Below are 25,743 nucleotides of genomic sequence, written 5' to 3' on the forward strand. Positions count from 1 at the left end.
GTAGTGGTATCTCATTGTTTTAACTTGCAATTGTCTAATGAAATATAATGAAAAAGATGTTGAACATCTTTTCTTATGCTTATTTACCATCTTTCTTGGTGAGGTGTTCAGATATTTCGCCCATTTTTAAATAGAAATTTTTGTCTTTTTGTTGTTGAGGTTTAAGAGTTACTTTGTATATTTTGGGTAAGAGTCCTTTATCACATATATCTTTTGCAAATATTTTTCTCAGTCTGTGGTTTATCTTCTCACTCTTTAGGCATGTCTTGTGGAGAGCAGAAGTTTCTAATTTTAATGAAATCCAGCATATCAGTGATTTCTTTCATGGATCATGCTTTTTGTATTATATTTAAAAAGTCACTACCAGAGAATTCCCTGGTAGTCTAGTGGGTAGGACTCAGCACTTGCACTGCGATGGACCTGAGTTCAATCCCTGGTTGGGGAACTAAGATCCTATAAGCTGTGCAGCATGGCAAAAGAAAAAAAACGTCATTTCCAAAACTGAGGAGATCTAGATTTTTTCCTGTATTATTTTCTAGGAATTTTATAGCTTTGTGTTTTACTTTTAGGTCTACCTACAATCCATTTTGAGTTCTCTGTTTTTTTTTTTTTTAAACCTTTTATTTTGTATTGGCATATAGTTGATTAACAGTGCTGTGATAGTATCAGGTGGACCACTAGAAACTCAGTAATACATATGGATATACCTGTATCCATTAGGCATAGTTGACTCTCAACTTTATGTTAGTTTCAGGTGTACAGCAAAGTGATTCAGTTATTTTTTTCCAGATTGTCTGTGGATATTCAGTTTTTCTAACACCATTTGTTGAAAAAACTAATTTTCTCGATTTTATTGCCTTTGCTCCTTTGTCGGAGATCAGTTGACTCTATTTTTGTGGGTCTATTTGTGGGATCTCTATTCTCTTCCACTGATATATTTGTTCTTTTGCAAATACTACACTATCTTGACTGCTGTTATTCAGTCGCCAGGTCGTGTCCAACTCTTCACGACCCCATGGACTGCAGCATACCAGGCTTCCCTCTTCCTCATCATCTCCTGGGGTTTGCTCAAGTTCATGTCCATTGAATCAGTGATGCCTTGATTACTGTAGCTTTTTAGTGAGTCTTAAAGTCAGATAGTGGAGGTCCTTCAGCTTGAATCTTCTCCTTCAATATCATGTTGACTTTTTTCCACATACACTTTACAACCATCTTGGCAATGTTCACACAGTAACTTGCTGGGATTTAACTTGTAGAGCATTGTATCTATAAATCAAGGTGGGAAGAGCTAATGTTAATAATACTTAGTCTTGTTATCCATGTACATGAAATACCTCTTCATTTATTTAGATTTTTTTGATTAGAGTTTTGTAGTTTTCCCTTATACAGGTCTTGTACATATTTTGTTGGATTTATATTTAACTATTTAATTTGGGGGGGGACTTCTTGCCTGGAAAATCCCATGGGCGGAGGAGCCTGGTAGGCTGCAGTCCATGGGGTCATGACACGACTGAGCAACTTAACTTTTACTTTCATGCATTGGAGAAGGAAATGGCAACCCACTCCAGTGTTCTTGCCTGGAGAATCCCAGGGACGGGGGAGCCTGGTGGGCTGCTGTCTCCGGGGTCGCACAGAGTCAGGCACGACTGAAGCAACTTAGAAGCAGCAGCATGTAAATGATATTGTGCTTTTAAAGTTGCAGTAGCTTGTTGCTAGTATATAAGAAAGTAATTGACTTTTGTATATTAATCTTATATCTTTTTATAATCTGCCATTAGTTCCAGAAGTTTTTTGTTGGTTCTTTGGGTATTACTTAAAAAAATATAGAATGTTATATTAGCTTCAGGTATGCAACATTAATGATATATTTATATATATTATAAATGATCACCACAATAAATCTAGTTTACAACTGTTACCAGATATAATGACAGAATTTTTTTCTTGTGATGAGAACTTTTAAGATCTACTTTTGAAGCAACTTTCAACATGCTGTACATTAAATTCTCATGATTTATTTATTTTGTAACAGTTTGTACTTGATTTTTTTGAACCATTATTGGCAGTGCTTGAGTATATGTTTCTAGTAACCATGTAATTCTCACCACTGCAGGTTTTCATAGTTAGTACTGAGTCTATGAGTAACAGTCTGGCTTCTTCGTGCAGCATTGTGAAGCTCTCTTTCATTTATCAGAAGCTATGTGGTCATAGGGACCACAAGTCACCTAGGTGGGCTCATTTCCTGTTGATCATGTTATTCTCAGTTTGATGCAAGACAGGTGGTTGGAAAGATGAAAAGACAGTGGCTTGTGGTTTAGACTTAGTGGGGTCTTTTGATGAGAAGTAAAACTGAGCACAAGATATAACCTTAAATTCAGATAGTCATGGGTAACACTAGCCTAAAGTAACTCTGTGTGCTCTGGTACAAAAACAGTGAGAAAAAGAGTAAAAATCAATGAATCAACAGTTTTATTGACAAAGACTCAGAGCAGAGCTTAGGTCTATTAGAGAATTGTTGATATTATAGACACATGGATACATGAACATTGCTTTGGTCTTAAAATCTCAAGTGACAAAACAAATATTCAAAGCATGATGTAGTGTCTCTGTGTGCTGCCCACAAGCTCTGTCATTACATTTAGGTCTGGTACTCATGTGCTTTTTATTATAAATGTCATTGAATATTTCTTTAAAGTGTTTAAATAAATTGTGAAGTCTGTTTCTTCCTTTCCTCCCCCTGCAGCTTGTAATTCAGTTTTTTTTTTTTGTAATTCAGTTTTATCATGATGACCACTTTCTTCTTCACTCCAATATCTCTTAACTTGCAAGGATTAATATTTTGTTTTCAGGATTATAGTGTAGAACTGTTTGTTTCTTGCAGGCTGCAGCGATGGAATCAGAGATGGATACTTCCAAAGATTCAGTGATATAAACTATCCCATACTCCAGCCAGAGGTGAAGATTCATCTTACAGGTCTTCGAAATGACTATTGTATGTTATTGTTTAGATCATGAATTAAAACACTGAAATGACAGAATGTATCCTGAGCTGTAGCATAAACTTGAAATTTGATTCTGGAAGAAGCAAATGGCCTTGTGCCTCATGCTTAAACGGTGTACCATCCAAATATGTTTACTACTGTGAGTTTTTCATTGTAGAATTTTCATGTTCAGGAATGGGCATTGTTTGTCTTGGTAGGGCACAAGAAGCACACACTGTAATAGAATGAACTGTATAAATGATGACCTACTCCTATGCTTATATTTTAAACATGGATAAATCCTACCAGTCAAACAACTGTGTTGGCTATTTGTCTTCTTATGTCTCTAGCTTGTGATCTAGTTGGGAAAATGAGACTAACTCGCATTGAACTGCTACCAACATGCCAGTGTAGAGTATAAATAATAAATTGTGGGGTATAAGGAGCTGTAAGACTGCATATAGTTTGGTGATCTTCGGAATTGTCTGGAAAGACTTTGTGGAAATACTAAGAGTTGAGATGAATCTTAAAAAGATGGGTAGGCTTGGAGGAGTGGAAAAGAGAAGACAGAGCATTTTCAGCAATGTTAGCAACATAAACAAAGGCAGTTCAATTCAGTTCAGTTCAGTTGCTCAGTCGTGTCCGACTCTTTGCGACCCCATGAATCGCAGCACGCCAGGCCTCCCTGTCCATCACCATCTCCCGGAGTTCACTCAGACTCACGTCCATCGAGTCCATGATGCCATCCAGCCATCTCATCCTGGGTCGTCCCCTTCTCCTCCTGCCCCCAATCTCTCCCAGTATCAGAGTCTTTTCCAGTGAGTCAACTCTTCGCATGAGGTGGCCAAAGTACTGGAGCTTCAGCTTTAGCATCATTCCTTCCAAAGAAATCCCAGGGCTGATCTCCTTCAGAATGGACTGGTTGGATCTCTTTGCAGTCCAAGGGACCCTCAAGAGTCTTCTCCAACACCACAGTTCAAATGCATCAATTCTTCGGTGCTCAGCCTTCTTCACAGTCCAACTCTCACATCCATACATGACCACAGGAAAAACCATAGCCTTGACTAGATAGACCTTAGTCGGCAAAGTAATGTCTGTGCTTTTGAATATACTATCTAGGTTGGTCATAACTTTTCTTCCAAGGAGTAAGCGTGTTTTAATTTCATGGCTGCAGTCACCATCTGTAGTGATTTTGGAGCCCAAACAAATAAAGTCTGACACTGTTTCTACTGTTTCCCCATCTATTTCCCATGAAGTGATGGGACCGGATGCCATGATCTTCGTTTTCTGAACGTTGAGCTTTAAGCCAAATTTTTCGCTCTCCTCTTTCACTTTCATCAAGAGGCTTTTTAATAATAGTCAGTGGCAATGAGGAGGATACTTTGGGGAGTGGGGAATAGGGGCTGGATGCAGATTATAGAGAAATTTCAAAGTGTGATGCAGATTTTTAGATTTGTTGTGCAAATTCTCAACTAAGTGAAACATCAAAGGAAAATTCATGGCAGAGTACGCCGAATGCATTTAGTAGAAGAATTACCAAAAAGTGAGGGACTATTTTCTCTGCATGAGGAAAAATATATGGGAGGAGGGATAAATTTAAGATTATTCCCAGTTTTGAAGCAGGAGAAGGATGGTGTCACCGAGAAGACAAGTTAGCAGGAAAAATGGTATGAGGAGGGAAGACTTTTCTTGCAGTATTACGTTTGAGGGAACAGTGAGACATTTAAGAGTGTCTGGGAAATCATTATAAATGAGGTTGGTGAAAGAGGGGAAAGGCTGGAGTATAGGTCAGATGACTATGTTTGAAGTTGACAGCTAGGGTGAGCTCTTCTGGTGAGGGAGAAAGAGCAGAGGGATGAGGTTTGGTTCTGGGGCATGTTTACAGAGAGGAATGAGCAGGTAAAACACAAAATCATTAAAGGGATCAGTTCCCCTGTAATTCTTCTCCTATACCTCCTTCTCTAAGAGAATTTATTGCTATGACTAATGAAAAGTGAAGAATTCATTTCAAGAGATGTTTAAAAAGCACACCATTCATTAAAAAACAAGCAAAACCCTTTTTTCCCCCTCTTCCCCTTCAGGCCATAACCCCTTTTGTCTCCCTTTGACAGCAAACCTGTCAAAAGATGTCCATAATTCATAATTTGTTATTTCTTTCCCCATTTTGTTTTTAATCGTTGCTAGTTATGATCAACCTAGATAGTATATTGAAAAGCAGAGATATTACTTTGCCAACAAAAGTCTGTCTAGTCAAAGATGTGGTTTTTCCAGTGATCATGTATGGATGTGAGAGTTGGACTGTGAAGAAAGCTGAGCACCGAAGAATTGATGCTTTTGAACTGTGGTGCTGGAGAAGACTCTTGAGATTCCCTTGGACTGCAAGGAGATCCAACCAGTCCATCCTAAAGGAGATCAGTCCTGGGTGTTCATTGGAAGGACTGATGCTGACGCTGAAACTCCAACACTTTGGCCACTTCATGCAAAGAGTTGACTCATTGGAAAAGACCCTGATGTTGGGAGGGATTGGGGACAGGAGGAGAAGGGGATGACAGAGGATGAGATGGCTGGATGGCATCACTGACTCGATGGACATGAGTTTGAGTGAACTCCGGAAGTTGGTGATGGACAGGGAGGCCTGGCATGCTGTGATTCATGGGGTCTCAAAGAGTCAGACACGACTGAGCAACTGAACTGAACTGAACTGAGTCAGTTCTTAAATCTCACCATTCCATTGAAACTGCTGTTTGTAACATCACCCAAAATTCTTCACTGCTAAATCTAACAACCACTTTTTGGAGCTCATTTACTTAACTCTGTCCACCATAGTTGAGACAATTGGTCACTCACTTCTCCTTGATATCCCATTGTCTTTGTTTGCCTCCTAGTTTTCTGTTAACTCTTGCTTGGTCTTTTTTTTTTTTCCCTCTGATTTCCCTCCTCTTCTGTCTCTTGGTCTCTTAAATTTCAAAGTGCACCAAGTCTCATTCCTTGGACATCTCTTCTTTCTGACTTCTATGTTAGTTGATCTGTTGGCTTTCTGGCTGTATCTCCTTGTATTATGTTTTTAGTTATTGCTTTAGGGACTGCCATGCAGTCTAAATTTTCTCAGTCTACCTAGAATTACTGCTGCCTATTTTACACAATATGTAAAAATCTTACAGTCTTGTGTTTCCCCAACCCTCAGCTTTTTTGGGAGAGTTACTTTAGTTGTCTATGTTTTAAATCTATGTCCACTGAAAACTTCACCATTGTTAAATGGGTTAAAAAGCCATTTAGTTTAAAAAGCCATACATATTTATGTGAGGGAAAAATGGTCCTTATATTTACCCAAATATTTACCGATTATAACATTCCCCTCCATTCCCAAAGAGCCAGATGTTCCTCTTATATAACTTACTTTCAGTCAAAAACCTTCTGTTAGTATTTGCAGATCAGGTCTCTTATTGAAGGCTTCTCTTACCCTTATTGTGATATATTTGCTTGCTATAGAATTCTGGCTTGCCAGATATATTTTCAGCATTTTAAAGATGTTGCACTGACTTTTGGCCTCTGTGGTTTCTGGTGAGCACTCATTTGAAACCTTGTTCTCTTGTTTCCAAGACCTGAGCCCAATTACATATATGTTAGAAATGTTGTTGTCTGCCTACAATGCGGGAAACCTGGGTTCAATCCCTGGGTCGGGAAGATCTCCTGGAGAAGGAAATGACAACCCACTCCAGTATTCTTGCCTGGAGAATCCCATGGGCGGAGGAGCCTGTGTAGGCTACAGTCCATGGGGTCGCAAAGAGTTGGACACGACTGAGTGACTTGACTTTCACTTTTAGATCTGTGGATATTATTCCACCAAACCCTAAGGTTCTGTCCATTTCTTCAAAAATTTTTTCCTCCATGTTTTATAGATTGGATAATACGTGTTTTCCTTGTACTTACACACTTTCGGGTTAGGCTGAGGTGTGTGTGGGTTCATACACTCACAGTTAGAGGATGCCTTTCTGTGGACCTCTCCCCTCCCAGGCTTTCTCCTCACACTTTGGCCACCTCGAGCTCCTTTCTCTGATTTCTTTGACCAGAAACAAGGTAGGCTTTCTATTAGTTTGAACTACTGCTGTGATTCTCTGATTGGGGCCCACCCTCAGTGCTAAGCTGTGTAAGGAGAAAAGTGGAAAACTCACCCCTGGGTGGATTGCCTCCCCAAGTTTTCACTTCCTTAACTCGATTTACCTGCTTTTGCTGATTTTCCAGAGTTCTCAGGTGTTTGTTTTTAGAATTTTGTTTTGTAGTTTGCATCGGTGGGAGGGATGAGCTATAGGGAGCTTAGACTGCTCTGGTGCAGCTGGTGAGCTTCATAGTTTCATACTGATGTGTGTCAATCAGGATAGGAGTTTCTTATAAGAAATAAGATCAGGTGTGGCTTAGTATGTGGTCACACAAATATGGTTTCTCTGAGCACTCATGTAATTCTTAGAGTGTAAGATACAGAATACTAAGAACTTCCGCTATCACAAATGAGCCAGAGATCACCCCTTCTAGATTTACTGTAGTTAGGCTGTCTTTTGATTAGAAGTGATGGTGGCAACTCTCATCTGGATATTCTAGGTCCAAGGATGTCACCATAAGAATTATGTGCTTTTAAACTTTAATGATCTGTCAGGTGAAATCCATGTATTACTTATAATGGTAGATGAAACTGCCAAGTCTTCTAAATGCATCTAAATAAGTATATATGAGCATAAATGATAAGCGTTATTGCTTATCTTGATACAAGCGTTATTGTGTATCTTCATATAAGATTCTATTCCAGCTTTCATTTTTGAACTTCTAATGATCTGATTGGATGCATGATTCTGTTTTCCAGCTGACTGTGGGGAAATCATTAATCTTTCTCCTCTACCTATAAGTAAAATTGTTTATTTGAAAATATTTTTATTTGGCTGTATAGTCACCCCAATCTGAAATGCTTTCTTATAGATCTGAATATCCTGGACTGGAATTTTCAAAGCCTTGTTGCCATAGCCCTTGGATCTTCTGTGTACATCTGGAATGGGGATAATCACCACAGAATTGAAAATATGTGCTTCAGTCTCCCTTGTAACTACGTGTCTTCTGTGTCCTGGATGACAGAGGGGAACTGCCTGGCCGTTGGTACCAGCGAGGGAGAAATACAAGTACTGGACAGCGTTTCTGTCTCATAGTGTGCTCTGTATAGTGGCTGGATAACCAAGGTTGACTTTTTTAAAGCTTTTTTTTTTTTCATATGCACCATTTTTAAAATCTTTAATGAATTTGGTACAGCATTGCTTCTGTTCTATGTTTTGTTTCTTTGGCTGCAAGGCACGTGGTATCTTAGCCCCCTGACCAGGGATCAAGCCCATACCTTATGCACTGGAAGGCGAAGTCTTGACCGCTGGACCACCAGGAAAGTCCCTAAGATTGACTTTTAATAACAGATTGACTATTTAATAAAATAAACTTATAGTGATGTGGTACTTGAAGCTATGGGGTGTAAGAGGATATGCCATTCTGGCATCTTTTTTGAATGCTGTTTAATGAGGATGTAGGGATACTCTGCTTTGTTTTTTCACACAATCTTTCCTTGTGTCACATTTCCTTTTATCCCCTTATTTTTTTTCTCTCAAACTAAAGTTGGGCTTATGAGATCCCCAGTTGTTAGAACATTGGAGAGAAGTCCTAAAACTGAAATAGATTTCTTACCTAAAGCCAAAATCAGAAGTAGAGTTACTTAAAAGTAGTGAATTTTTTTCTAATAGGCTCTCTAAAATGGGAGCTTAGGAAGTTTCCATCCATCTAATTTCCCATGTATTATTATTATTGCTTATTAGCAACAGATAAACAATATTGCTTGTGCCCAATGACTCTGGAGGGCCACAGATGGCTCTACTGTTTTTTAATCTCTGTAATGAGCCTGTGAGGGTCATGTTGTGATTTCTTCTTATGCCAAAGTTCTCATTCCTAACATACGGCTTAGAATATCATTTATAGCTGGCAGGAAAGGAGTCTTTTAGCAGTAAATGGAATTCCTGACCCTAGAAATTGTGTAGGCACTCAAATTTTATTTGTTGATAACTGTAGGTGGATTTCCAGCTTTGGAATTCCCATAGTCTGAAGGAACTAGAAGTATCAAACAGTGATTTTCAACCTTTTGCAGTTGACTGAATTAACTTCAGTTCAGTTCAGTTCAGTTCAGTCGCTCAGTTGTGTCCGACACTTTGTGATCCCATGAATTGCAGCACGCCAGGGCTCCCTATCCATCACCAACTCCCGGAGTTCACCCAAACTCATGTCGCACAGAGTTGGACACGACTGACGCGACTTAGCAGCAGCAGCAGCAGCAGCATGTCCATTGAGTCGGTGATGCCATCCAGCCATCTCATCCTCTGTCATCCCCTTCTCCTCCTGCCTCCAAGAAACTTTTAAAATAAATGCTGTATGCCCAGGCTCTTACTCCCACCATTGAATCAGAATGTCTAGCACCCAAACTCTGCTCCCTAGATGATCCAAATATGTAGACAGCGTTAAAAACTGCTTTAGGGTTAGAGGTGCTGAACTTTCACGAGGGCTGGTGTATCAACATTAACTGGCTATTAGCTCTTTGAGAAGATTGTGGGTTGTGAAAATGCCAAATAACCATGCTTTTTCTTTTTTTTTTTTTCAGTTATGGGATGTGGTCACTAAAAAGCGACTGAGAAATATGCTTGGCCATTTGTCAGTAGTTGGGGCTCTAAGCTGGAATCACTATATCCTTAGCAGGTGAGAAGCATCTTATTGGAACCAATTAAGTTTGCATCACCAATTGATTACAGGTGAACAGAACTATAAAATTTGAAACCAAAGTAAAACCAAACAGACATGATTAGTAGCAGTCATTATCCTACCATAACTGTCAGCTGTTCAGACCTTCTGGTGATAAAAGTGGTCCCATGGTGGCTCTGTGTCTGCAGCGTGTACTCGTACTGGGATTGTGAGGTTCAAGATCACAGGTGAAATGATTGTTAAAGTAAAATGTAAAACTCTGTTTAAGCAGAAAGTTTCTCTGTGTACTTGCTAGAGGGATATTTTGTTGAAATCAGTATTTATTGCTGTCAGTATCACTAATGTGGAATATGTTAAGCTTTCTGGGGGCATAATTCCAATTCACAGACCCACAGAGGTTAGAGCTGGAAGGAACCTCATAGAATAACCAGTTCTGTGATTCTCAAACTTGACCATGTGTCAGAATGGCCTGGAATGCTCCTCAAAACCCAGATTGCTGCCCTCTCTCTGAGAACTTGAGATTCAGTAGGTCTGATGTTGGGCTGATAATATGCATTTCTAATTTCTCAAGTGATGTTGATGGTTTCTCACTTTTGAGAACTAATGATTTAGTTGTCTAACTGCTTCTTTTTGACTAGAAAAGTTAAATGACTTGTTCCTGTTAGCCTACATAATCAGTCTAAATATTTATTTAATAAGTAATTCATCTTCATACTGTATTTCTTAAATAAAACTCAGAGCCTTCTATAATTTCTTTCAGTGGCTCAGATGTAAACTGAGATTTAAAAACTTTGTGATTATAGCCAAACTTAAAACTACTTACCCAAAATGCCCTTATAAAGGAATAAATATTTACCCTGAGGTGTTGTTGCAGCCAAGTCAATTCTATACTTGGGTTTCTTTTACAATCTACACTGTGTAAGTTTAGTTTCATTATCCATGAGGAATATGAGCAAATATTTTCTTAAAATAATAGCAGCTAAAGCATCTGCCTGTAATGCGGGAGACCTGGGTTTGATCCCTGGATCGGGAGGATCCCCTGGAGAAGGAAATGGCAACCCACTCCAGTACTCTTACCTGGAAAATCCCATGGACGGAGGAGCTTGGTAGGCTACAGTCTATGGGGTTGCAAAGAGTTGGACACGAGTAAGCGACTTCACTTTCAAAATGTTTGGAGTACTCTGTGCCAGGAACTGTGCTAACTCTTAATGTGTATGAAAGTGAAAGTGAAAGTGAAGTCGCTCAGTTGTGTCTGACTCTTTGCGACCCCGTGGACTGTAGCCTACCAGGCTCTTCCGTCCGTGGGATTCTCCAGGCAAGAGTACTGGAGTGGGTTGCTCTTTCCTTCTCCAGGAGATCTTCCCAACCCAGGGATCGAACCTGGGTCTCCCGCATTGCAGGCAGACGCTTTACCGTCTGAGCCACCGGGGAAGATTCCTTAATGTGTATAACTGTGTTTTAATCCCTGCAATAATACTAGAAATTGGTTTATATCCCCCGCACCCTCTTTTTTTGAGGAGTAAACTGAGACAGCAGCCTGAGGTCACATGGTTAGCATAAGGGGAAGAGTCAGGCTTTGAACCAGGTGGTCTGGCTGCAGAGTCTATATAGTTCATCAGAACTCTATTCAGGGCTGAGCCTACGTAGTTTTTAAAAATTCTGACACTGTACTTTGAGAAATTTCAAGAAATAATTGTAGGCACTTATTTATTTTCTCCTTGGAGAAAACTAGTGCAGAAATCATTATCAGTATCACTCATTATCTTTGAGTGATAGGACCTTTATCATCATTTGGATCCAAATTTGGATCCAGTGATTTTGAATCATATTGCAGTTTGTTGTGACTTTCAGATAGTTTTATAATCTTTTAGATGATAGTAGAATGAACAAGTAGATCTGCAGATTAATAGAAAAAGGAAATAATACGTTTCTATGTCTAACATATATATGGTATATACACCATTTCATTGAGATAATATGAAGTATTGAATTCCAGAAAAGTAATATTTCCTGTGTCCAATACATAAACTACTATCTGGGAAAATATGATAATCTTCTAAATTTATTTTCTCCATGCCTGTCTGTATCATATTAAAGCCATTGGAGATATCTATCAAAGGATATATTTCTAATATCCAGATTTGAAACTGTCAGACAAATCTACTTAACTTGTGAGAATAATCACCCAGACAGAATACTCCATCCTTATTAAGTCAAGAAATGTCTATGTTTTGAATCTATCCTAAGGGGTTTTTCGGGAGTATGAACAATACTTCCCTTCATGTTATGCTTATGCAGCAGCAGGGCTCAAGTTCTCTGTCCCAACCTGCCCCTTTACCTCTTGGCAGTGGGTCGAGACTGGGCCGTGTTTATCATCACGACATTCGGGTAGCCCAACACCATGTTGGAACTCTTCAACACAAACAAGCTGTGTGTGGTCTGAAGTGGGCGCCGGGTGGCAGGCTGCTTTCCAGTGGCTGTAGTGATGGACTGCTAACTATATGGCCCCATGATCCAGGTGCAAATGCACAGAGTCACCCACTAAAAGTCATACATCAATCTACAGCAGTCAAGGTAAGAAATTCAACAGTTTTGAAAGGTGTGCTTGGGCTCGTGGTTAAGCATGGGATCATCTGGTGTAAAGGTTAGTTAAAATATAGCTTTGCTAAAGTGACAAGGCAAAAGCTCTCTTGCAGAGAGCTGCTTCCTGCAAGGAGTTGCTTATATTCTTAGATGTCTTATCAGAAATACAGTGAATTGAACTAAGATATTGTCGACTACAAATTGACACTTGCCATTGGCTCTTGCCATCTGCCTCTTTAAGAATTAAATCATGTACTGCTGCAGCTGCTAATTTTCAATACTCTCTGAAGGATTTCCCTGGTGGCTCAGATGGTGAAGAATCTCCCTGCAATGTGGGAGACACAGGTTTGATCCCTAGGTCACAAGATCCCCTGAAGAAGGGAATGCCTACCCACTCCAGTATTCTTGCCTGGAGAATCCCATGGACAGAGGAGTCTGGCAGGCTACAGTCCACAGGATCACAAAGAATCGGACATGACTGAAGCGACTTAGTGTAGCGTGAAAGGAGTTTAGGGTGAAGAACAGAAATGAAACAGTATGCTTGGGGAACACAGGCAGAACAGGTGTTCAGAGAGTTCAGGAGCTGATTTTTTGAGCCCAATTCTCATATCTCCCACATCTAGAAAAGCACTAAAATCCTTCATGGTCACGACTGCTCCTTGTGACTAGCAGAAACCTTCTGCAGAAAATACGTGCTTGAGTGCATGTACTCACCAAGGTCACATATATACTGACCTTCCCTCTACCTCTTTGGAGGAGTTTCTCAGAGGTATCTGAGCTGCTGTCTCCTGGGCTATCGTCCTAATTTTGCCCCATGTAAAACTTACTCATAACTCTTCCTGCAGTGCATTTTTTTTAAGTTGACAGTAGAGTTTCTGGAAACCTGAACAAGTCAAGCCTTGTGGCATCTACTACCTGGAGAATCATAAAAACAGTCACTAGTGTAAATGTTTTCACAGGCACTGCAGACTAGCCAATTAGTGTAACGAGCAGACTTCAGATGTTGACATCTGTGTGATTCTGCTCATGATGGAGCTTCTAGTTTTGCCAAAACAGCTTGTTTGTAGTAAAAGCTAATTAGAAATAGGGTACTGAAGAGAATGATTACTAATAAATATAAAAAATACTAATATTCATCCTGTGATAAAACTGAGGTTCCTGGGCTCAGGAGAATTTCTCAGCCTCTTTAAATTAGATGCAAAATTTTGTGTTTACTGAAATAGCTCTCTTATTCAGCCCAGTAAAGGTTGTAATAGAATGGTTATTTGAAAAAGACAATTCAGGCAGGTAACCGTAAGATATAGTACATATATATTGTAAATATTTAATTCAATTTATTTTATTCAACAAACATTTTATTTCAATTCAATTTTAATTTCAAAATTAAATTGTACATTTATTCATAATACAAGGCCAAGGTCTTTACTTTGAATGAAGTTTGGCTGGTTAGAGTTCTTCACTGTCTTTCTTGTATTGAACTACAATCATATTTCATTGTCTGTGGTTTCTAATTATATTTATTCTGATATCTATTATTATGTAACAAATTACCCTGAGTCCTAGTGGCTGGCTTAACATAATTATTTTATTGTCTTTTATGGTTTCTGTGGGTCAGACTTTGGAAAGGGCTCTTCTGAGCAGTTCTGGCTCAGGGTCTCTCATGAGGTTGCAATCAGACAGTGACTGAAGCTGGAAGTGCTAGGAGCCGGGACAGTGTTGGCTGGCCAGTCACCCTTCCCTCTTCATGTGGTCTCAGAGCTTCTCTACATCGTTTGGGCTAGTCCTACCACATGGGCTTCCTTACCACGTGGCTGCCTTAAGGGAGGAGGACTTCATGGTTCAGGGCAACAGGGCCAGTGCTTCAGAGAGCAAGGCGCAAGTGGCCTCGTTAGGGGAAGCACACTGACTGAAACCGCCCACCCTGGCCGGCCACCATAGTAACCGTTTGCATGAGTTGTTTTACGACAGGAGGTCCTGGTAAGGAACACAGAACTAATAAGCCACCACCAACTGGAAGAGTTCAGGAAAGGTCAAAAGGAGACACCACAGGTCCGACTACCTCCCAGAATCCTTCTCTCTGGCATCCATCTTGGCTGAACAAGGTGTGCACTACCAGGAAGGACTCTGAGTCAGAATGATTGGCTAAAGACAACCCAGAAACTAATCCCATCACCATAAAAAAAATGGAGACTATGAGCCATGTGGCAGAGCAGTTCTCCTGGGTTCCCTTACCCTCCTGCTCTCCACCTGGGTGCCCTTTCCCAATAAATCTCTTGTTTTGTCAGCACATGTGTCTGCTCGGACAATGCATTTCTGAGTGTTAGACAAGAGCCCAGTTTCAGGCCCTGGAAGGGGTCCCCCTTCCAGCAACAGCATCACCTTTTATGACCCAATTCCAGAAGCCATGTAGTGACACTTTTGGTGCAGTCAGTTGTTTGCAAGCCAGTCCCAAGCCCTCCCAGATTCAAAGGGAGGAGAATGAGATTCTACATATTGATGGAGGATGTTGGCAAAGTTCTAGATGGGAAATTAATTTTTAATGATAAATGAGCTTAAACTGAGGATGAGATTAGTGTACTCATCTGATCCTGGTGTTGTAAAAAGTTACTACTATTTGGAAAAATTTATGTCAGCACTTCTGAAGCTCGGAATTTACCTAAAAAATAATATATTGGAAACAAAGACATATGCCAGAATATATTCATTAGAGTATTCTTTATAAAAACAAACAATACAACCCCCTCCCCTCCCGCCCCACAACTTTCTCCAAAAAACTCAACCCAACCCAGTGCAAACCAAATGAAAATAAGATGAAGATCAGGGAATTCCTTGCGGTATGGTGGTTAGGACTCTGTACTTCTACTGCTGGGGGCCCGGGTTTGATCCCTTGTTGGCAAACTAAGATCTCACAAGCTGCACATGGTGCAGCCAAAAAAATATTGCCATTTGGAACCAAAAACAAATGAAAAAAAATCAACCTGAGTGTAGCATTAGAACAAACATTAATTAGAGTATAATAACATGATAGAATAGTGTGGGATAATTAAAAATTATAATTTTGAAAAATATGTTAAACGTGGGAAACCATATTGTTGTAGCCACGTGTTCCAGGAAACAAACTCACTCAGAAGGACAATGCAGATAGTGGAGTGCAGTTTATTGAAGAATCTAAGCTACTCCATTTTGTTAACAGAAAAACTCCATTTTGTAAGGTTCCGGGAAAAGAGCCTTTGGAAATCCAAGAGCCTTTGGAAATTCCCTGACCTCACCCCACCGCCCACGAGCCAATCGGACCCCAGACCAAAATCTCCTGACTTAACGCTCAGGAACTTGTGGTCTACCTAGACAATAGGGACCAATCAAGAACCAACACACAACCATTCAAAAGAAAGTGACCAATCAGACGTTCCCCTACCTAGAAATCCTTTTTTCCATGTATACTCCCTATATAAGCAATGTAATCCACGACCTGGGGCTCCTCCCTATAGCTGCTGCGTCAATATCGGTGGGAGCCCCAGCTCCAGCTTGGTAATGAAAACTCTCTTGCTTTTGCATTGGATATCGGCTCCCTGGTGGTCATTGGGAGATTTCGAGATTTGGGCATACCATTTATTACACCGGCGGGCCCAAGGCAGAGTCTCCTCTTAGCCAAGGACCCCAGCCAGCATTTGTAAAAATCTTTTATACCCCATGTGTACGTGTCTGAACCCACCACTCCAAATTCCTTGAGACTTACATAAACCAAGGAAAATACAATCCAAATAACCCCATCATTCACGTGCTGTGTGCTCATGTGCTCAAACAGTCAAACAATTAGCCAATAATCAATAAACCTGAGGTAACACTGATAGATACATAAAAATTTATGGCCTGTCTGGAGGAAGGGGTGATTAGTGTATGTTTTCTCTTAGGCGATGAGTAACCTAGATACGATCTTCGAGGTTCCCCGGTCTGGAGGGGGTCTTATCCTTCTGTTGTTTTTCATAGGCACTAAACACAGAGTTCAGAGCCCATTGGAAAGGTGGCTGAGCATGATCAGCATCAACAGGCCCTATGAACTCCTGCTTCAGTATAAGTGAAAACATCAGAATTAGCAATAGTAATTTATAACTGAAGAACAGGCAGTTTTATTTTCTGAACTGTATTAGTGAGAGGGCTAGCAGCCTTGGTAGGAGGCCAGAGGTCCCCAGGAGGCAGGAGGAAGTGAACTGCAAGTGGCAGAAGTTTTCTTTTTTTTCTTTTCTCTTCTAATCCTTTCTTATCATGGCAACACCTGGTTCAACCTGAACTTAACTTTTCCCAGGCCTTGAGCTAAACAATGTGATTTTTCTTATGGAAATGTTAACAGCTTTTCTTAAGCTATGTTAATGACACTATGTATTTGCCTTGGAATCTGCCTTTCTTCAAATTGGTTCGCCCAAGACTCAAACCTTGAACTCATAATAGATCAACAAACTAGTACCTCTTACTCATGGAAATGTTCTCTTAAGCTATGTTAAGGAAACCATGTATTTGCTTGGAGATCTGCCTTTCTTCAAGATTCATGTGAATTGCTTTATGACTGGGGATGACTCACTTTGTGTCAGTGCTATCTCAAATGCATGTTGTGGGAGAGGGGCCTGGTCCAGCTCTCTCAGTTTTGAGGTGTTCCTTTATCCGATTAGCAAGCTGCTAACAGGTACAAAATGCCTTGCTAAAAGCTAGCAAGGGGGCACTGTTTCTGTCCTCTTCTGATGTTTATATCAGAAGCTTTCTCTATCTATTTTATACTTCAATAAAGCTTTGTTATACAAAAGCTCTGAGTGATCAAGCCTTGTCTCTGGCCCTGGTTCAAATCCCTCTCTTCCAGAAGACATGAATCCTGGTGTCGTTCACAGCTCGTAGCAACCTTTCATTAAGATTTGAAACAAGATTTTTTGTGTTGCGAGCAAGCAGGTATAGCTCTCCATTCTCTTCTGTTCTCTTCTCTGACCTAGAACCTAATGACACAGGTAGACAAACCAGAGGAAGACTGCATTTTGTAATCAGATTCTAGAGGTACATGTCAAATATTTTAGCAGCAGATTTTTTGCCCCAGAGGATATGTTGAATGTAGCTTTTCAAACATATTATTGTGTAATTTTTCTGTTTAAAATACTTGCACTTGTTACCTAAATTTGAAGAAGACAATAGGTGATTTCTAGTCCATGAGAAGTAATCTCTGGAGGGGGCAGTAGCTCTTGCCTTTGGATCAGAGGTTCTGGAGATCTGCCATGGGGGCAGACCTCTGGAACTTCTGGTTATATGTGTGCATCTCATTCATGAGTTCACCTCCGAAGCTGACCTGCCTGTGTGATTATTTGGAACTTTAAAGGCCATTGATTGGTGTCCCTGGCAGACTGAAGTCCTCGCTGTTGGAGGAGGAATGAAGGATGGACGCTTACACATCCTGGACATAAATACTGGGCAAAGCATCCAGACCCCAAGCACAGACTCACAGGTAAATGTCTTTTCTGGAGTTCACCTTCATTCTGATCTTCTGGAATCTTGTGAAACTAATATATGATAGAGCATAGGACCCAAACACACCTCTCTTTAGCTGCTGAGTCTATAGGAGTTTCAGCTCTTAAGAGTTTCCTTTTGTAAAACCCTTTTCACCTGTGAGTTGCAAGTTAATTTAACTTGTGTATTCTTTTTTTTTTTTTTTTTTTCATTTTCTTTCTCACCTCTGCTTTAACTGTGAAAATTGGGAGCAGTCTGACTGGACAGTGATCATGCTGTTGTCGTTCAGTTGCTAAGTTGTATCCGACTCTGCAACCCCAAGGACCACAGCACCCCAGACTTCCCTGTCCATCACTGACTCCCTGAGTTTCCTCACTCATGTCCCTTGAGTTGATCATACCATCCAACCATCTCATCCTCTGTCGTCCCCTTCTCCTCCTGCCTCAGTCTTCCCCAGCATCAGGATCTTTTCTAATGAGTCAGTTCTTTGCATCAGGTGGCCAAAGTACTGGAGCTTCAGCTTCCACATCAGTCCTTCCAATGAATATTCAGGGTTGATTTTCTTTAGGATTGACTGGTTTAATCTCCTTGCAGTCCAAGGGTCTCTTAAGAGTCTTCTCTAGCACCACAATTCGAAAACATCAATTCTTCGATGTTCAGCCTTCTTTATGGTCAACTATCACATCCACACATGACTACTGGATAAACCATAGGTTTGACTACATGGACCTTTGTCGTCAAAGTGATGTCTCTGCTTTTTAACACGCTGTCTTGCTTTGTCATAGCTTTACTTCCAAGGAGCAAGTGTCTTTTTATTTAATGGCTGCTGTCACTGACTGCAGTAACTTTGGAGCTCAAGAAAATAAAATAATCATAGTCCACTTCAATTCATAGGTTCATTGTGCCTAAGTCTCTTTGTATATTTAGTTTTTTGTTGCTTTGGGATAAACTTACCTGGAACTAACGTAATTCCTCTAATACCCTAACCCTATATGTAGACTGGAAGTAGATGTGGACAGAACATACTGCCTAAACTTAGTTTAAAATGCATTCAATGAGTCAGAAATTGCCATAATTCTATATTTTGGGGGTCATTATTACAGATTTGTTCCCTAACCTGGCTACCTAAGACAAAGGAGATTGCAACTGGCCAAGGTTCTCCCAAGAATGATGTGACTGTGTGGACCTGTCCTGGTCTGGCCAGGTCACGTGGATTTTTTGGTAAGTATATAAGTAGGTAAAATGACATGTATCTATTGCATGGTGAGCTGTTATTGGTGGAAAAAGCTATGAATGGAAGATTTTCTTCTTTTGGTTCTTTGAAGTATATATTTTATTGGGGGGGAAAAACCCTACTTACCACACCTCAGGGATAGATGAGTGTTTCTGAATTTGACTAAGATTGTTCATCACTTATAATGGTCATTTTTTTTTGCATACGTGTAGGGATAATGAAGTGATAATTGTGGACAGTTTTCAAACTGTGTTTCTGAACTCTGGAGTTAGCATTATAACTCATTTTACCCTATTTGGAAGAAAAACCAGCTGTGCTAAAATGTGTGGAAGATAAGAAAATATGCAAAGGGTGAGACATTATTCTATGCGGGGAGACCATTCCAGAGCATGAGATTCTGGGGGAGCCTCTGCCCTTTCAAGACAGACTGATATTGTTTCCTGGTGTGGATCTGTAAACACTTACTGGCTACTTCTTGAAAGCAAGACCTCATGATGGAGAACAGGACTCGGACCTTGTTCTCAAGAGTCTTAAATTATCTTTGGGTGCAATCTGAAATATTAAGGGGGGCTGAGGAAATTAGAAGTGTTGGTTGTTGAAGGAACAGGGCACTGCCATCCAGTCTCTTGTAGACCTCTGATTATATATTCTGTCTTCTTCCTCTTGCCACTCAACTCATTTTCTGATCATCCCTCAAATGTATTTATCCAACATTTATTTATTAATACTAAGCGTCTATTATGTACCAGGCAATTTTGATGCTGCTGGGCATACACAGGTGAACCAGACAGACAATATCCTTGCCCTCTTGGAGCCTATACTCCTGTGGGAGGAGGTAGACAAAAGTCAAATATACACGATATTAGGTGGTGATGATACCATGACTCTCTGGAGATTCTGGGAATGTTATTTGGCAATGACAAAACGCCTCAACAGAGAGTCTTCCTGCTTCTGGTGCTCATCCTGGCTAGAGCTCTGCTTAGCCTCAAAATAACTTTCTATCCTTCAGCTGTTATACTGTGTGACTTGGTGAATAAAAATACAGACAGCTCTTGACAGAGCCATATCAGTGCCAGAATGGGTGTAGGAGAAGCATGAGGTGGTCCTTGGCATATATTAATTACAATTAACCAGACCTTTTTAGTTTAGGGAAACATTAAATCAAGCCTTAAAACTTAGGTGGGAGTACTGATAGATAACTTTTGCATGAATTTGCTGATGCTCAGAATAAATAAGGTATTAGTGCTTTTATTATTTTTTCATTTCTCTGGTCATAATAAGTTATACTTTTTAGTTTTAATGATTTGTGAACTTTTAAAATATTAGACAGCAGGGAGTACATTTAACCCTTCCTCCTTCCTTTAAGTCGCTTCAGTTGTGTACGACTCTGTGTGACCCCATAGATGGCAGCCCACCAGGCTCCCCCATCCCTGGGATTCTCCAGGCAAGAACACTGGAGTGGGTTGCCATTTTCTTCCGCAATGCATGAAAGTGAAAAGTGAAAGTGAAGTTGCTCAGTTGTGTCTGACTCTTAGTGACCCCATGGATTATAGCCTATAGGCTCCTCCATCCATAGGATTTTCCAGGCAAGAGTACTGGAGTAGGGTGCCATTGTCTTCTCCCAATGTTTTTGGTTAGAGAAGATGCAGTTAATTTTGAACTTTTAGACACTAATTTTCATCTCTAACTCAGTAGTTTCTTCTATGTACAATATTTCCCTAAAGCATTTAGCAGGAAGATTGTTTTACAAATGCACATCATGTGGTCAGATAAATTTGGAAATTCTGAGTTAAATAAGAAAAGTTTTTCTTTCTTAATGATGTTTCAAAGCCTTTGATACATTACGTGTGTTGGGAATCTCCAAGAGGAATCATTTGGTGTTTCCAAGCCAGGCTTCAAGAATATGTGAACTGCGAACTTCCAGATGTTCAAGCTGGTTTTAGAAAAGGCAGAGGAACCAGAGATCAAATTGCCAACATCCGCTGGATCATCGAAAAAGCAAGAAAGTTCCAGAAAAACATCTATTTCTGCTTTATTGACTATGCCAAAGCCTTTGACTGTGTGGATCACAATAAACTGTGGAAAATTCTGAAAGAGATGGGAATACCAGACCACCTGACCTGCCTCTTGAGAAACCTATATGCAGGTCTGGAAGCAACAGGTAGAACTGGACATGGAACAACAGACTGGTTCCAAATAGGAAAAGGAGTACATCAAGGCTGTATATTGTCACCCTGCTTATTTAACTTCTATGCAGAGTACATCATGAGAAACGCTGGACTGGAAGAAGCACAATCTGGAATCAAGATTGCCGGGAGAAATATCAATAACCTTAGATATGCAGATGACACCACCCTTATGGCAGAAAATGAAGAGGAACTAAAAAGCCTCTTGATGAAAGTGAAAGAGCAGAGTGAAAAAGTTGACTTAAAGCTCAACATTCAGAAAACGAAGATCATGGCATCTGGTCCCATCACTTCATGGGAAATAGATGGGGAAACAGTGGAAGCAGTGTCAGACTTTATTTTTCTGGGCTCCAAAATCACTGCAGATGGTGACTGCAGCCATGAAATTAAAAGACGCTTACTCCTTGGAAGGAAAGTTATGACCAACCTAGATAGCATATTGGAGAAGGCAATGGCACCCTACTCCAGTACTCTTGCCTGGAAAACCTATGGACAGAGGAGCCTGGTAGGCTGCAGTCCATGGGGTCGCTAAGAGTCTGACATGACTGAGTGACTTCGCTTTCACTTTTCATTTTCATGCATTGGAGAAGGAAATGGCAACCCATTCCAGTGTTTTTGCCTGGAGAATCCCAGGGACAAGGGAGCCTGGTGGGCTGCCATCTATGGGGTCACACAGAGTTGGACACTACTGAAGTGACTTAGCAGCAGCAGCAGCAGCAGCAGAAGATAACATATTAAAAAGCAGAGATATTACATTGGCAACAAAGGTCCGTCTAGTCAAGGCTATGGTTTTTCCAGTGGTCATGTATGAATGTGAGAGTTGGACTGTGAAGAAAGCTGAGCACTGAAGAATTAATGCTTTTGAACTGTGGTGTTGGAGAAGACTCTTGAGAATCCCTTGGACTGCAAGGAGGTCCAACCAATCTATCCTAAAGGAGACCAGTCCTGGGTGTTCATTGGAAAGACTGATGCTGAGGCTGAAACTCCAGTACTTTGGCCACCTCATGCGAAGAGTTGACTCATTGGAAAAGACTCTGATGCTGGGAGGGATTGAGGGCAGGAGGAGAAGGGGACGACTGAGGATGAGATGGCTGGATGACATCACTGACTTGATGCACACGAGTTTGGGTGCATTCTGGGAGTTGGTGATGGACAGGGAGGCCTGGTGTGCTGCGATTCATGAGGTCGCAAAGAGTCGGACACGACTGAGTGACTGAGCTGAACTGAACTGAAGTTCTTTGGGAAATCTTTGTATGGGAACATCTCAAGATCTTGCTCCATGAACACCCTTCAGTGGACAATGCCACATGGTGTGGGGCTGCTGAGGTCTTCAGCTTCTATGTGTTTTTACTGTGAGTCAGTATTTCCATCATGGGTCAAGATCAGCATTGAAAAAAAAAGAAGTAGAATGGTATAGAATGGGAAAATGGAAAAGTAGGTTTTATTTTATGAAACTTTTGTCATTGTCATCAGTACATTTGCATGTCTATGTGTGGGGTCGCCACATAAAATGTAGTTTTGACAATGAATTGTGGTCAAAAAGCTGGAAAGAAGCTATTTTCAATTATGGTCATGCTTTTAGTAATTCTGATCCTGTTACCCGCAGTCGTAATTCTCTGGAGGAAAATTTTAGTTAAAGAGGTTCTCATCCGCCTGACTATAGAAGAAAGATGCCTTATAATTTCCCCTCCAACCCTCCCCTGCCCCCGCCCCCGCCACCACCCCGCTACGCCCCCCACCCCGCCAAGGCTGTAGTTTCTAAGCTTTGAAACAGTGGTAGCTGACTTTCTAGCTTATAAGTGAGACCTGGCCTTTGACTAAGTTCCATCAGTCCATCACACATGTGTCAGTACGTGGGCTCACTTATGGCTGTTGCTGCATAAAGAAAACCAACCTTTCAATGCTTCCAGTGACAGTAGTACTCTTGGAACGTGGGAATGTAAATTCCAAACAAGAACTTCATCTGAAATAAGGTGGCATTTCCTTCTATCTAGTAAACTAAGATTGTCATGAATGTGAAAGAAGTATTTCAAGAATGCTTTTGTTTCCATCCAAAGGCCATTTTCCTAACAAGTTCTGGAAGTAGCTGTCCATCTTTTTTTAAGTCAAGATATTTTTCAAAGTCTGTTCTATAAAAGATTTGGACTTTCCCCCTGTTATTTCTTTTTCCACTTTCTCTCCCTCCTTCCTTTTCATCTTAATGCACATAATAAAGAACGCATGAGTATTTATCACTGATTATATTTATTGAATAGAATTTTCTTTTTAGGTTTAATTTTAAAGCATTAGTATCAGTTCAGTTCAGTTCAGTCGCTCAGTCGTGTCCGACTCTTTGTGATCCTATGAATTGCAGCACGCCAGGCCTCCCTGTCCATCACCAACTCCTGGAGTTCACTCAGACTCATGTCCATCGAGTCAGTGATGCCATCCAGCCATCTCATCCTCGGTCATCCCCTTCTCCTCCTGCCCCCAATCCCTCCCAGCATCAAAGTCTTTTCCAATGAGTCAACTCTTCGCATGAGGTGGCCAAAGTACTGGAGTTTCAGCTTTAGCATCAGTCCTTCCAAAGAAATCCCAGGGTTGATCTCCTTCAGAATGGACTGGTTGGATCTCCTTGCAGTCCAAGGGACTCTCAAGAGTCTTCTCCAACATCACAGTTCAAACGCATCAATTCTTTGGCGCTCTGCCTTCTTCACAGTCCAACTGTCACATCCATACATGACTACTGGAAAAACCATAGCCTTGACTAGACAGACTTAGTCGGCAAAGTAATGTCTGTGCTTTTGAATATGCTATCTAGGTAGGTCATAACTTTTCTTCCAAGGAGTAAGTGTCTTTTAATTTCATGGCTGCAGTCACCATCTGCAGTGATTTTGGAGCCCCCCAAAAATAAAGTCTGACACTGTTTCCACTGTTTTTCCATCTATTTCCCATGGAGTGATGGGACCAGATGCCATGATCTTCGTTTTCTGAATGTTGAGCTTTAAGTCAACATTTTCACTCTCCTCTTTCACTTTCATCAAGAGGCTTTTTAGTTTCTCTTCACTTTCTGCCATAAGGTTGGTGTCATCTGCATATCTGAGGTGATTGATATTTCTCCTGGCAATCTTGATTCCAGCTTGTGTTTCTTCCAGTCCAGCGTTTCTCATGATGTACTCTGCATAGAAGTTAAATAAGCAGGGTGACAATATACAGACTTGACGTACTCCTTTTCCTATTTGGAACCAGTCTGAACGATCTATATTTTCCTAACTAAATTAAGTTGTTTTTCATTTATATGGTGTGTGTGTGTGTGTGTGTGTGTGTGTGTGTGTGTGTACTCAGTCCTATCTGACTCTTTGTGGCCCCATGGGCTGCAGCATGCCAGGTTCCTCTGTCTTTTACTATCTCCCAGAGTTTGCTCAGATTCATGTCCATTGAGACAGTGATGACATCTAACCTTCTCATCCTCTGCTACCCCTTCTCCTTTTGTTTTCAATCTTTCCCAGCTTAATAATGGATACTGGCCTTTAATAGAAAAAGAAACTCTTTTTAATGCTGAGTTTGGAGCATGGTAAACAGTTAAAACTTTGAACTGGATTCTAGTTCTGGCTCTATCATTAACAAGCTGTGTGACTTTGAACAAAGCGTTTGATATTCTTAAAGTTTTTCTTCAACTCTAAATTAAAAGGATGGCATTATATCAATGAATTTAAACATTTTTTATGCACCAACATGCCTAGGGCCAATCCCGTGTCCTTGGGGGGTGTCTCTGTGTGTGTTGTATGTGTCTGTGTATGCATGAAGGAGAGCACTGGGAGTTCTGTGTGTAGGTGGAAAAAGCCCTAAGTATCTAAGAAATGTCTCCTTTAGGAGTGGAATAGTGTAGCTATACTCTTTGCTGTTGAGAATCTTGTGTCAAGAGAACAAGATTATTTCTGAAATTCCAGCTCTCAATTGAATTGTAAGCCATACTGCTCTATGAGGGGGTGACCACCCATCTCATTTGATTTTATTTGTGCCCCCAAATGCCTACCCACTCAGAAACATATCCCCTACTTCTTTCCTACTTTGTCCTAGTTCCAGCTTTCTTTCATGGAGTCAGCTTTGTCTCTTTCCATGTAAAGTTTTGATCATGAAAGTCATTGTTGGATTAGGATAGGTTTATTTTCCGAGGAACATTAGTCCTTTAAGAGGCTCAAGTCAAAAGGACCAAGTAGGTTTCAGAAATGCTGCCTATTATAGCCTCTTCTCCCAAATATTTATAATGCATATGAAAGTATTAGTCTCTCAGTTGTGTCCAACTCTGCAACCCTATGGACTGTCACTCCAGGCTCCTCTGTCCATGAAATTCTCCAGGCAAGAATACTGGAGTGGATTGCCATTTCCTCCTTCAGGGGATCTTCCCGACCCAGGGATCAAACCTGGGTCTCCTGCATTACAGACAGATTCTTTACCTACTGAGCCACTAGGGAAGCCCTATAATGCATATAGCAGTTTTGAAATAAGGAATCCTGTTTAATTTTCT

General features: G+C 40.6%; 1 protein-coding gene across 1 annotated transcript in view; it reads left to right on the forward strand.

The window, feature by feature from the left end:
- CDC20B (cell division cycle 20B) overlaps positions 1-25,743 on the forward strand; it is a 68,976-nt gene that overhangs the window by 42,071 nt on the left and 1,162 nt on the right. The window contains exons 6-11 of the mRNA XM_068990727.1: positions 2,882-2,992; positions 7,950-8,146; positions 9,655-9,749; positions 12,101-12,326; positions 17,689-17,814; positions 18,920-19,037. Coding sequence (XP_068846828.1) covers positions 2,882-2,992; positions 7,950-8,146; positions 9,655-9,749; positions 12,101-12,326; positions 17,689-17,814; positions 18,920-19,037 — 873 coding nt within the window. The remainder of the gene's footprint in view (positions 1-2,881; positions 2,993-7,949; positions 8,147-9,654; positions 9,750-12,100; positions 12,327-17,688; positions 17,815-18,919; positions 19,038-25,743) is intronic.

The sequence above is a fragment of the Capricornis sumatraensis genome, chromosome 18 (assembly GCF_032405125.1).
Source record: "Capricornis sumatraensis isolate serow.1 chromosome 18, serow.2, whole genome shotgun sequence".
NCBI lineage: Eukaryota > Metazoa > Chordata > Mammalia > Artiodactyla > Bovidae > Capricornis > Capricornis sumatraensis.